Source organism: Halictus rubicundus, chromosome 1, assembly GCF_050948215.1.
Source record: "Halictus rubicundus isolate RS-2024b chromosome 1, iyHalRubi1_principal, whole genome shotgun sequence".
Classification (NCBI taxonomy): domain Eukaryota; kingdom Metazoa; phylum Arthropoda; class Insecta; order Hymenoptera; family Halictidae; genus Halictus; species Halictus rubicundus.
Window position 1 is genome coordinate 20,605,232 of NC_135149.1, and position 13,751 is coordinate 20,618,982.

Sequence of the window (13,751 nt, forward strand, 5' to 3'; positions counted from 1 at the left end):
CAGAATCAGCTCCGACCGTGATTCTTTTCAGAGCGAAGAGAGTGGAAGGCGTTAGATCGTCCGTTTTCTCAGTGATTGATACGGAAAGGATGTTCAGGAATCATTGATAGTACGCGACGACCGCGGTGTCCGTCTTCTTTTTTTTTTTTTCGTCGTCGCCCGGTTTTCTTTCCGTCGCGGCGCGTCGAGCCGAGTTCGAGTTCGAGTCGCGTCGGATCGATACTCGGACTCGTACGCGAACCCGGTTGTTCGATCGATACGAGAAAATTTATGTAGGTGGCGATAACCGATGCCCGCGACGAGCCGCAATTACGATTTGGAGCGTAATTGGCGACGGCCGGAAAGACGACGCTGCACTCCGATTAGTAGTTGCCGATTCAATTAGAGGGTGTATCGGCCAATTAAATCGGCTCCCGACGAATATAACGACGACGGCTCTTTGCCGACGACTTTTTTTCGAGCGGTATTCTTTCTACTCGACCGTCGCGACGCTTGTCTCGTCTAACTTATTCCACGGCTCTTTTTGTCTCTCTCTCTCTCTCTCTCTCTCTCTCTCTCTCTCTCTCTCTCTCTCGTAAAGCTTCTCCTGCGAAAGAGAGTTTCGAGACGCCGCGAGTCTCTTTGCGAAAGAACGGATTCCGTGCTCGAGCGGGTCTTGATTTTTAACTCGTTCCGTGATCAAGGCCATTAAAGAGGAGGGCGACGGGAGAGAGGCAGACGTCGGAAGGGAGAAAACGTTTCTCGGAGGGATTCGAATCTTTGCCGTTCTCATACACTCGTTTCTCGCGTCTACGTGCTCGATTACTGGCAAATTTACTGCGTAATAAAACGCGACCGCCTGAAACGCGTGTTATCGAAAAACCGTGCCGATTTTCTACGCGCTCGTCGTGGAAACCTCGCCCTCTCTCGCTCTGATCGCTCCGTGACGAGTCCACGGTTCTTGCTCCTCGATCTAGGAAACGATTTGCACTCGACAAGATCGCGAAACAACGCAGTGTGGAATATTTCGTCCACTAACCTGGCCGAAACTGTTCTAGTTAATTGCACAAAATTGCTTTAAGTACTATATCGTTTTAAAACTTTGTTTTCATCGGTTGGTGGCCAGTTCTCTTTGCGTCATGAACAGAAAGCTTTACTGGTTTTAATTAAAACAAACCTTTGAAGTGCTTTGGAAATATACACAAATTATTCATGAAATGTTTGACCCTTCATTCTCAAACGTCAATAATTACAACGATACATGTAATGAGAAAGTGGTGATTATTTGAACGTGGTGTATAGATGTATCTGAAAAACTACTGCAAAGAAAAATGTACATATAGCTTCTTTACGACGTGTGTCAACCGCGTGTGAATAAACGGTATTTCCGCAATCGAAGATCAAATTATAGAAAGATGTAAATTAGCACGTTGTTTTCGAGGTAATAGAGCGTCTGAGAACGGAGGGATTTCGATTAGATAGAATCGTGAAATCGACTTTGAGCTGCCCGGTGCGGCAACTCGTTACGAGCGGCGAATGAGCCGCATAAAGAGTGGAATTGTCGACACGCAGCGTCGAACGTGGAAGCTTAACGAAAATCGTTCGTCGCTGGTATTATATTTCCGGGCCGGAGAAATAGTTAATTAAAACGGCCGTAATTTACCTGTGAAAGAGCGACGCACACCGATACACCGGCCCGGTGCAGCGCGCGTAGCCGACCGCGCGGCGGTTTTTTCATTTACGTAGAAAGCGCGGCTCATTGCGCCGACCCGAGGTCCATTATGATTTAATCACCGGCTACTCGTGAGTCGGTGCTCGGGGATTCGTATACGGTGTTCTGTCGCCGTTATCGTTGTTGCCCGTTGCCGTTGCCGCTGTTGTTGTTGTTGCGACGACCGTATCGCGGGGACCGGTAGCAAGATAACCAAACCGCAACTCCGTTTGGTAAATCAACACCGAAGTGCATCGATAGCTCGCATCAGAGAGCAAGAGGGGCAGAGACGAAAAGAGAGGGAGGGAAGCAAATTCACTTTTACCGCGAGCGGCGCGGTATACATCAGCGTGGCGATCAACTAATTATCAACGCAACCGAACTCGTGTCAACATTAATCGCGGTCCACGACGACCGGGTCCACGCCGGGCACGATTTACAATTTATAAACATCGGGACCGGCAACGGGAAAGTGACCGAATTATTTTATCGTCGGACCGTGGTGCACTGCACGCGTACGCTCGTGCACGCTTCTGCTCTGTGCTCGCAGGTTCTGCACGCTCGCGAACGCGCTCAATTTTCACCGCGGTGCGCGGCGTCCGCCCCCGGAGAGCATCGTTGAAAAATCACCGCCTCTCTCCCTCGCATCTCTTTCTCTCTGTCACACCGACGCTTTTGAATTCCTTTCGGTCCGAGCCGGAATTTTCATCCGCCGCGGACGAGAAGAAAGGAACCACGGGAGAAGAGAGGAACACACCGACGGGAAAAGAGAGGCGAAGAATGGCGTCGCGGGGATACGGATATTTCCGAGCGTAATTTTCCAGTGGACGGCGCCAAGAAATGTTTATTCATAAGTTACTAGAATGCGCGCGATGCGCGATTGTTCCGCGACGTTTTACACGATCGTGCGCGGGACCCGGTGGCCGTCTCGTCCCGCCGGTTTTACTGGCCTTCCCCGTTTTTCCGACGATCCTCGCCCGCCCGTGGCCCACCTGCTACGATCCCGCCAGGAAAACGAGAAACCGTCGCGACAGAACTGCGAGCCCTTTACCGCCCGGCCAATTTTTTTTATTTTATTCTCGATTTCATTCCCCGAAGTTTAAACTGCGTGGGAACATTATGTTCAAACAATTTTTTGGTGTTCGATCCGCTGGAGCTCGAGCGACGAGAGCGGACCGGTATCGAACAGTGGCAGCTTTCTGTGAACTTTTTTGCAACATTTTTCTCTAAACTAGCCATGCAATTTTGGTCAAATATCGGGGGAATGTTCTGCACGAGCTGGCGCGCTGTAGGGTCTACCATTTTTTCAGCGGCTAGATTATTTGATCTTTTCGAAGTTGAAATCGACTCATCGCTGGAAATTGTACTTTGCTCTTTACATTGACACTGGTTCTATAGGGCTCGGAATTTTTGGAGAATGTTACTGTATTCTAGAGAATGCGTTTGAATTTATGTGCTCAAAAAGAATTTCGATCCCGGACTCTCCAATTCTTGGTAGCGAAGGCTGCTAATAATTAATGTTCCGATAAACAAGGCGACAGCATCTCACAAATGATCGTATAACTCAGCCATTTTACAACATCTCTACTTTCGTTACCTTTATCTAATTGTTACACGTATGCCCCCTTGAAAAATGAGAACACTCCGCTTACCAATTACCCAAGGAAAAAATCCTAAGCATCATCTATTCACTCACTCCTCGCGATCTACTCCTCCCATATACTACTTCCTCTATTTCTAGCTATAGTAGGCGGGCGAATGGAGGAGTGGTGGGGAAAGCTCGCGCGCTATTAGCCATTTCCCTCACTCTACCGTGTCCGCAGCCCTAGACGCGCGTCCTTATCGAGCAACCAACATAAAATGGTGAAACGATGCATCGTTTAGCTTTTCCGCAAGCTGACGCGTCCGTGCCGTCGCGTCGGCGGAATATAATGTGTTTCCTACAATCCCGGTCCCTTTGTAGTTTCGAAATACGTTAATCCGGATTATAAATTCGTAATTCCGGTTAAGCGGATCAGAGAGCGTTGCGCTTCGGCAAACCGTGGGGTTAGGGAAAAAAACCCGGGAAATCTATCGTAAACGTTATCGGATGACAGGATCGGGTGCCTGTATGGCCGGTTATATCGGGGCCCGCGAGCTTTTCGGTTCCGGTTTTCGCCGATGCCCGAGACAAAGCCTCGCTGCCATCGGTGGCCGCGTATTTCTCGAACGGTCGCTCGTAAAACAGGATACTTGGAGAGTTTAGTTACACAAGACGCAACGAAAGAACAGTATTACGCGGTCGAGAGACGCGAGAGCCGCGCAAAGGGTCAACGTCGACACCGATATTTCCCTCCGGCGATCGTTTTCCGGACTACCAACATCTTTCCCTTCCGATTCCCAGTCTCTCTCTCCCGTTTGGGAAAAGAACTTTTCATTTGACGACGACAGGAAGAATAGATTTTATTGTGGGACAAATAAAGAACACCGTAACCGCGCGGGATTCCTAACGCATTCGCTGTCCAGATGACTACGGTCCACGGCGATTTTAAGTTGAAAGAGACCCATAGGTTTTTTAAGAGCGGCGATAGATTGTTTTCTTTTGAAACGATGCTGTGCTTCGGAGTTTAACGGCGGTCGTGCGTTGCGGCGCACTTCCACGCTGTTATGGCAGAGTTATTTGGCTCGAGTATGATGGTAGAAACGGTTTAACACTTTAAGTACCGCGCATCTTCCAAAAATCGGAGGTGAAATTGTTTGTTCGGATTTGAAAATGAATTTTCACGCTAGTTTATATTCAGTGTCCCGAATTTTCTTGGGATATGCAAAATGCAAGAAGATTGAAGGAGTACTCGGTGCAATACGTCTTAACGTTTCGATCGTTATTCCAGTAAATAAATTAAATTCGTTGAATAAATTCTTCTGGCTTATGTCACTCTGTTTCATTTTAACCCTGTTGAGATTATTGGTCGAGCCGTACAATTTTCAAAATGTTAGTATTTAAACAACTGTAGCTGAATTATTGCAATATGGATAGGTCAAAGAAGACCCGAAGAACACCGCAGGATGAATCTGACAAGTTTTATCCTGTACGCAATGTCTGTTCGAAACAAATACGTCGAGTTATAGCACGACCAGAGAGAAGTTGAATGCTTTACAATATCTGGACATAGACATGCAGAGATTTTGCCTCGGGAACTAAGAGTTGAATCATTTCAGATCAGCAGAACAAAATGGAATAATGTACGTAGAAATAAAACTGTCAAGACGTTACCGCTTTTTTTTAAAGGAAAACTGTACTGTACACAGTTCAACAGCACGACTGCCGGAAAGTTGAGCACAAGTTCTCGTTCCGCTAGTTTCAAAGTGGCTTCCTGGCTAATTATACGCATAGTATCACTATGCAATGCGGGGAACTTCGTCCGAATTGCTTATTTAATTTCGGACAGTGCCAAGTGTAATCTGGCAATAAATTCAATCTGAATCTAAAGATAACATTTTTGAAAGTCATCATGTTAAATACATCTAGGACAGTACTGATCGCTGGTAACCTCGCGACATAAGATCCTGTGTAAAAGAAGAGCAAGACACTTTTGAACACAGCCTGCGTCCATAAGTAGTAAATACATGAACAACTGTTCTGAAAACCTCAAATCTCTAATTCGTGAAATTCTTATATCAAATCATCATGACCTATATCCCCGGTGAACAGACAAAAGAATATAAGACGATGAAGTAAATTCAACTTTTATTCAATTGGTATAAATTCTCAACGGAAGCAGAGTCTTTTTAAATCGAACATGGTGGACATTTTACAAGACTAATGGAACGGATCGTGTTATTTTGAATAGTCTGCAGCTTTTATGCACTCGTGACAAAAATAGGCGAGTGAAATGTGAAACGGTAGAAATACATATTAAAGTAACCTGCAAGCATTGTAACGCCATTTCCATTTTATCAAAATTACTAGGTACCAAAATCAATTTTTCTACCACTCGTGATTCTAACAATTGATGGAGACAATTTTTCTTTTGCATACAAATCTACAATATAACAGCTGATCTCACATTGCACTTTAAATATGGCTTCCTGCGTAATTAATAATTCCGACTTGTACTCCTTTGCCCGCCCAGCATAGATAGCTGATTCTCAAGACAGTAAAAACGTCAAGAATTTTTCGCTGCCCCTCTGTGTCTCTCTCTCTCTCTCTACCTCTCTTGCCTAGAGAATCGAAAAATTGGCGCGAAAAGAACGACGCAGCGGGGATCGCGCTGAAGTTCGAATTAGCGTACGAGCGGGTAATTATTTCGCGCTCGCGCAATTCTAATCGCGATTCCAGGCTCTAATAGACAGGTTATTGTTAAGGTTAAACCGTGTCGGGCGTCTGGTATCTGGCGCGGTTGGATCTCATCGTCGCGATGGGGCCGGTAATTTCGTTATCTGCGCGCTCTTTTTCCGCGTCCTCGTTCGGTAGCGTGGTGTGGCAATCGATGGGGTGAAACACGAGGACTGGCGGTGCACGTGAAACAAAAATTACCACTCTACGAATGAACTTCCCTCGACTTAGGCTATGTCCTAATTGAATATCGCTGGCGACGGAACCGCTATTCTCCCGTCTGATAAACAACACGACAAAAAACAAACCATGCTCTGATTGGCTGTTCCGCGGGAAGCAAAAATCACCGTTCGACGAATAAATATTTAGAAACAAAAGACTTGAAGCAGGATCCACTACGATAAATCTTTAAACAGGTTAGCAATTCTGGATTTAGAATTCAAATGGGCTTCACGTATTATCCAGCACAATAGATATCTGATCAAATTTCAAAATTCTGGGGCTGCAGAAGCAGCATCTACTGTGACAAATCTTTGACCAGGTTTAAAAATTTACAATTTCGAAATCATACTAGGACACAAAGCAAAATGCATTAACCACGCAACATCCACGCGATAAATACTTTTTGTAGTTCCCCAAATAAAATGAACTTGATGTAGCGCGAATTTTTCCCCATCGAGAGCCCTGACACCACGGAAAATAGTCGTCGTGGTCGGCGTACCGTCGAGACGACGCGAGAAAAGGAAGATTGTTTCGAAGTAGCAACACACGCTTGGCAACTTACCCGGTCGAAAAGAGTGTGTCGGTGCGGTCGGTCGCGGACAGAGAGAAGCGGAGACCCGATTTTCTTGATGTCCGGTGTTGGACGAAGAAGAAGAAGTAGAAGATGGTAGTCGGCGTACTCCCAGGGGCCATCGGAGTTCCGTGGTTGGGCGGCGAACGGTGTCCGTGGTTCTCGAGGCAGGGCAAAAAGGAATAAAGAAACTGTTTCTCTCTCCGCACGCCGCACGGAGAGTCTTGTGGAATCGCGCGTCTTCGGGGAGCGCAAGCGTCGAAGATCGCGGCACGCATGTAATAATACTCTTGCTCTCTCTCTCTTTCTCTCTCTCTCTCTCTCTCTTTCTCGCTCTCTGAGCTGAATAATCTCTGGTAGATCTCGCGGACCCTTTTGCGGTATAGACAGACACCACCCCGGTGCGTTTCGAAAGGTAGCAGCCTCGTGGTCGAGCCACGAGCACCGCCGTCCCTGGGAGTACCACGCGGACAAACATCGAGCTAGAAACTGCGATACGTCGGCCAGAGCACGGCGTCGGCTCACCCCGGACATCCTCCTACGAGAGAGACGCATGCGTCGCGTTTAAACCGACGCCGAAACCACCCTCTCCGCGCCCCTTCTCGCTCACCCCCTACCTTTTTCTTTTCGCTGTTCGACTCTTTCACTTTCCCCCTCGTTTTTCGCCGTCCACGCTTTCTTCTCCAAAATCCTTGGTTTCTCAAACCGAACGGAATCTACTTTTTGAAAATGAAAAAAATGAGCCCAAGACATCTCAACGGGTTCCACGCTAAATCAACCAACCCCTCCCCCCCAAATCTTAAGCACCGTCGATCGTCGGGCATTGTTTTGCCCGGTTTTTACGATCCACAGCGCCTCCGGGACCACGACGACGGCGGCGAAAATCTTTCCCGGCGCAAATTCGTACGCGTTTCGTGGTCGGTTCTCGGGCCAGAGGGGATGGGAACGCATGCGCCGCAGCCCGCCGGTAGGCTGCGAGGGGGTATCGTCGCGGGGTATGGGGGTGAGTCAGTCAAGCCGCAGCGCGCGTTCGGAAAACTACCCCTAACGCGATCTCTCGCGTCCTCGCGAGCGATTTCTAATTGAATCGCGAGTCCGCGGACGGAGTCGCGCGCGTTGCCCCCTCCGTTTCGGACACGGTGCATCCTCTGTTGTCCCCACGGTCGCATAATCGGCCGCCGAGTGCACGAGAACCCACCGTGTCGCCTGACCGAACGCGCGAACGAACGGAGAGGGCCCTTCGAGAGTGGTCGAACTGGTGAAACCGCGAGCGTTCACGAGCACAGAATTCTTTCTGTGTGATGGTGGAAGCAGCGGGGGAGCTAAATCTGCCTTGAATTTGAAACAGCCTCGGCCTGGAAGCTTGAACGAAGTGATAGTTAGTCAAGCTAGCGAAAATAGGAACCTCTAGAGAGGTTGCACAGAGTTTCCTCCTCGCGATGACAGAAGTAGCATAAGAATAAAATCTGCCCCCGGCCTGGAAGCTTGAACGAAGTGATAGTCAGTCAAACTGATGAAAACGGGAAATTCTAGAAGGGTTGCATAGGGTTCAAGTGGAATCCAATCTGCCACGAATTTAAAATTTCAAGGCAGTGCTTCTGAGCTAGCACGGTGTTGCAGAAAGCTCGCCCAAAGATGAAGATGGTGAAGGAACCAACGAGACGAAGCCACTCACCAATTTAACAATCCTAAACTTCGAGATAGTGGTTCTGGGCAAGCACGGTGTTCCAGAAAGATTTGAGACGGAGGAGAAACCAAAGAGGCAGAGAGCCAGTCGCGAATTCAAAACTCCTAAACTTTAAGTTAGTGCTTCTGAGCAAGCTCCGTGGTCTAAAAAGCTTGCGCTAAGATTCCAGAGGAATCGAAGGGATGGAAACCATTGCAAATTTAACTTCGAGGCAGGGCTTCTAAGCAAGTACAGTGTTCCAGAAAGCTTGCCCAAAGATTTCGATGGCAGGGGAACCCAAGGGACGAAGCCTGCCACAAATTTAAAAACCCTAAGCTCCAACCTACCGATTCCAAGCAACCGTTGCTCGAACACCGCAGAGGAATGAAAGTAACAAACCCATCAGAAATTTAACTTCCTGTTAGTGATTCGAAATAACCGTTCCGAAAAGATTGCGCAGAGATTGAGATGGCAGATGAACTAAAGCGACTGAGCCTTAACAACCCTGAGCTTTAAAGTCCGATCCGTTCTCCAAAGTGTTCGCCGGAAGCTTGTCGAGGTTAGCGTGCTCGGAGGCAGTTTGTCATCGGCGGGATCGTCGATGGAAGTAGCGATCGTCCCGGCGATCTCGAGGATCGAGGGTACGAGGGTGGCAACGGGGTCGACGAAGTCGGTGGTGAGGTAGAATGAAGAGGAAGACGGTCCTGTTCGAGGCTGGCAGGAGCAGCGAGGCTGGCTCGAGACTGGCGATGTAACGTCGGCTGCCCGAAGCCGAGCTTTTTCCGGAGACAGGGTGGACGCTTTCGCCCCGGAGCCCTGACGAAAAAATATGGGATGGTCGTGGAATCATCGGAAGAAAGAGTCTGGATAATCGTTTGGTGACTGTCGGGTACACCGGACGAGTTGGGTATGAGCGATTTCGGCGGGTCGCAAGAGGGGAGGCTCGGCGGAAGACGTTTGTTCTGGATCACGGTGCTGCTGTTTGGTCGCGTTGTCGTCATCGGGGCTGGTTGTTAGCGAAGGGAAGAGGAGAAGGAAGGAAGAGACGAAGTGCGTGGTTCCCCGGGGAAATCCGTCGAGGGGGTACTTTTTGGGAACGAGGTCGGTGACGCCGTTCGCAAAATCGATCTTCTTCTCGCGATTGCCATCCAAGAAAGAAGAAAGAAGGTGCGGAAGACAAGGAAGACGAAGAGGAGCAACATCGGTGGTGGTAGCAAGAGGAAGAGGAGGAAGAAGAAAGAAGAATGCAGAAGGCAATGGGATGATGTGAACCGCGGCGGCACTCTGCTCTCTCTCTCTCTCTCTTTTTCTCTCTCTCTCTGGGCGCTATCTCTCGCGTTCAAGTAGGAGAGTGTGCGGTCGTTAACGATGCTCGCGGAAAACTTGTCGTTTTTATCTTTGACCGTTTCCACACGTAGGATATAGAACGGAGCGCGAGCGGGCCCCGCCGATGGTAAATGGCGCGTGTCGATAGTTGCGCTCGGTTCTCGCTGAATAAGCGTTTCCATTTCCCTCGCGTGTACGCGTTGTCCGTCACCCATCGGCCGAACGGAAAGTATTTTTTTACAAGAGCGGACAGTTGAATGTTACCCCGGTGAATCGCCTGCGAGCGACGGAAGATCGTCGCCGATCGGATATCCGAATTTTTTTTTTTCGTGCACTGCTCGAGAAATCAATCTCTCCCCCGTCCAATTCCTGGCCCACAGTTGTGATCTCTGCTACCCTGAAGATCATCGTCCGCAACAGTATTTCATTGTCGCCGTAAAATATTTCGACGTCCAGCCAAGAGGAGAGTGAAGGTGGTATGTTATGACGAAGGGTGCTTTGTATTTTCATAGGTGGAACGCTGCGTCGGTGGTAATTAGTGTGCAGTGATCAGGGGTGACCGAGGGAAGACGGGAAAGAGGGTGGTCAATATGACTCCTATTTTCCTTGTCCTGTTGGTGGCACTCGACCCGATTGTCGCGCAGCATACTGGTGAGTAATCGACCAGAGAAATCTAATTTACGCGAAAGACTGTGTAGCGAGCAACCGGACATTCACGAACTGTCTTCGAACCGGTTGGCGGACTGTTTCCGCGACACTGTGTGACGGACACTATGAACACTATACCGTGATCGTAAATTTCGGCGCTGATCGTCGCGAGGATCCCCAGACTCCTCTCCGCTCGGAAACGAGCGGGGACGATTGGGCTGACGATCGTGTTGGATACGTGTTTCGACGACTCGTTTTTCGTTCGATTGGAGCACCATAAGTTTCGCCGGGTTTCGACGCTGGGAAAAATGGCGGGGAATATTCAAGGTCTTTTAACTGGGCCATATATTTTTATTATCGTTGAGAAACTGGCACGATTGAAACCTGTGATACCGTAATCTTAATGCAATCTAAAGTCCGAGAGAAAGAGTTTTTACTGCCTGAAACTGAATTATGCTTTTATATGATATTTTTCGTGTCGTTCGAAACCGATGCGGTGTGCTTATGGTGCTCTAGTTGAGAGATGTATCGCGTGTTCGATTAATATACTGAACGAACCCTTCGAATCAGTTTGACTTTTTCTACTGGATTGTTTAGACACTCGCACTGTAAAGTGTACATGTGCATAAATTGAATTGATATCGAAGAAGTAAACATTCGGTTAGAAAAACCGATTTTCCTATAAACGAGTTGCACTATCTACAAATTGGCGGGACTAAATTAATTCGAACATTTCCCGGCACAGTATACAATCGTTAGCATTAAATCAGTGTACATGTAGCGTGTGCAAATTGGTAATATTCAATTAGTTGACGCATTTCCAATGTGTAACGCTTTCCGCCGGATTGACTCGTTGCGAGAGAACACAAACGAGAACTTTTTCTTTCTGCTTTTCATTGAGCCTGTTAAAAGATTGCCGGCGAAATAATAGCAACGAGTTAAATCGCGCGATATGTGTCAGAGAAACGGTCGTCTCAGCACGCAGCCAGCGTGACGGTAGCCCAAAGCGGTCGATCCTTGCGATCGATACGTTGCGCCGCGTGACACGCACGACACGCGGTGTCGCGTGCACGTTTCGCAGGGGATAAAGAAAAAGTGAAAGGCGACCGTTTCGCCTGGGAGGTGTTTCAACGGTTCGGAACGACGCGACGACTTCGAACGAGAGAAAATTCCACGTCGAAACGAAAACGCCAGCCTCGAAGCTCCAATCAGCGTCGGACCTCTTACTGATCGAAGCTGCGAGGCCCGCGTTTTCCGACGCGTTCAGTTTTAGTGCGCGATCGACGCCGATCTAATCCACTCGTGGTTAAAAGCCGCGAACGTGTCGCGTGCTTCGCGTCGTTGAATCGCTGCGAAATCGTCGCAAATCGTCGGCAAACGATCGCGCATCATCGCGAGTCGTGGCCAGAAGCTGCAGCCCGCGGTGAAGAAGACACTCTGCGAAAACGAACGATCATCTGCGATGGATCGGGATCCATAGAAACTGACGAACCCGACGACGGACAGACGAGGGGAACGCCTCGTGGGCCTGTCCGTCCGTTCGCAGCGCTCTCAGCGCTCCCAGCGAGTCGCATCTCGCTCGAGTACAGCTCGGTCCTATGCTTTTCCACGGATAGATATATATATACGTATGTGTGTATACAATATATCGACGGATAGCCGCGCGTGTTTCGCCTGAATGACGAATCTCGGCCGATCATTGAATGGATTTCAGGGGCGGTAATCGCCGTAATTACGCGAATGCGTCACTTCGGTGCTTGCTAATTCGACCGAGCTTTGCGAGCCGACTACACGACGAATACAACTGCGCGACCTATTCTACTACATTTTCGGTAATTAATTTTCCGTGATCGACGCTACTTTTTATATGCCAACAGAGCTGCTCTTACCCGGAGACTCGATGTTGTAGGTGGTTCTATGGATTCTAGGTCGTGCGTGGGGTCGGTGACTAGCATAGTATGCGCTTGTGTGAATACAACTTGGGTGGACCTTGTAGACTCGCTAATCTGCAAGGGAATCGTGTGGATTATCGTGTGACTCTTCTGAATGAAGTTTAAGCATTTGTTGTTATTAGACTGCGGATTTTATGCATTGAGAAGGGAAATTAATAGATGATGTAAGCATCGGAGAGATTGAAGATCGTTGTTTTATCATTTCTTTTTATGTATCGTGGTTGTTTATATAGATTTGTACTTGCTGCCTGTTTCTGATAATCGATCCAGACAATTTTTCCTTTGCACGAAAATCCGCAGTCTGATTATTAAGACGTACATATTGCTAGGATTTAGTGGTACTTCTATCCCAGTGTGGCTACACCGATTTTCCTAGTTAGTTTCTATTTTCCACAGGGTATAAATTATTTCACTGTCTACGAGATACTTCGAATCAAATGAAAAAGATTTTTAAGTTCTGTTGCCTGGCAAACTGTCTAGCGTTTTGCCAGTTCAAATATTGAAGATGACAAACCAGAATATCCCCTTAAAAACCGATCCTGAATCAACTCCTAGTATTTCGATTTTGCGGCAGTCGGTACTTTCCCGGAGAAATTCCATAGCGGTCAGAGATATATCCGGCGATTGTCGCCGATGCTTCTCTTTAATTCGAGGCTTGAATCGCCGGCAGACGGTATCCATCGGCCCGCGAATGGAAAACTGTCGGTCAAAGGACCGCGCTTCTAAGAAGAAGAAGAAGAAAAAGAAGTACGGGAGGGTAAGGATAGAGAGGAAACGGTAAAGATGGAAACCGCAAAAAGAATCTCGAAAGGAGGATGAGCTCTGAATCCATAGTTAATGCAGATCCGTCCCGTCTGTGTCGTGGATAGGGAAATAGCCGAGGTCGAGCAAGGAAGATTTCCTCGGAGGTTCGCTCGCTGTCGCGCGTCCTCGAAAAATCATCCTGGAGGGTAGCAAGGGCGAAAGCACGACGGCCGGATGCCGCCGCCGGCTTCCTGTCTATCCATCTATTTATCTTTCTCTTCGCCTCTACCCTTCGAGCACAGCTCGTGCTGCTGCTGTGCTCGTCCCCCGATTCGTCACTTCCGCGCATCTTTCTGAAAATACAACCTCTGACAATAAGCTTCGCGAACTCCGTCCGTGCGAAATTGCTGCCCGAATATCGTTCAAGTTATCTTCAAGGCTCTCTGCTCCTGGGACGACGTTCGACGATGCATCTGTGCTTTCCAGGCGCGGGACGACCTCTATTGTGAGGCTAGTATCACAGATTTTTGGGAACTTTTGGAGTTCAAGGAAGGTTAAGAATTTTCTTTTATCTTGTTGCGAAATTTACCGTGCTTGGTAAAATTTTTAAATGTCGA

General features: G+C 48.3%; 1 protein-coding gene across 7 annotated transcripts in view; it reads left to right on the forward strand.

Annotated features, from left to right (window-relative positions):
- Window positions 1–13,751, forward strand: part of Lar (tyrosine-protein phosphatase Lar) — a 447,011-nt gene that overhangs the window by 173,204 nt on the left and 260,056 nt on the right. For all 7 annotated transcript variants that reach the window (XM_076792940.1, XM_076792949.1, XM_076792933.1 and 4 more), the window contains exon 3: window positions 10,303–10,441. In XM_076792940.1, coding sequence (XP_076649055.1) covers window positions 10,381–10,441 — 61 coding nt within the window. In that variant the 5' untranslated portion in view covers window positions 10,303–10,380. The remainder of the gene's footprint in view (window positions 1–10,302; window positions 10,442–13,751) is intronic.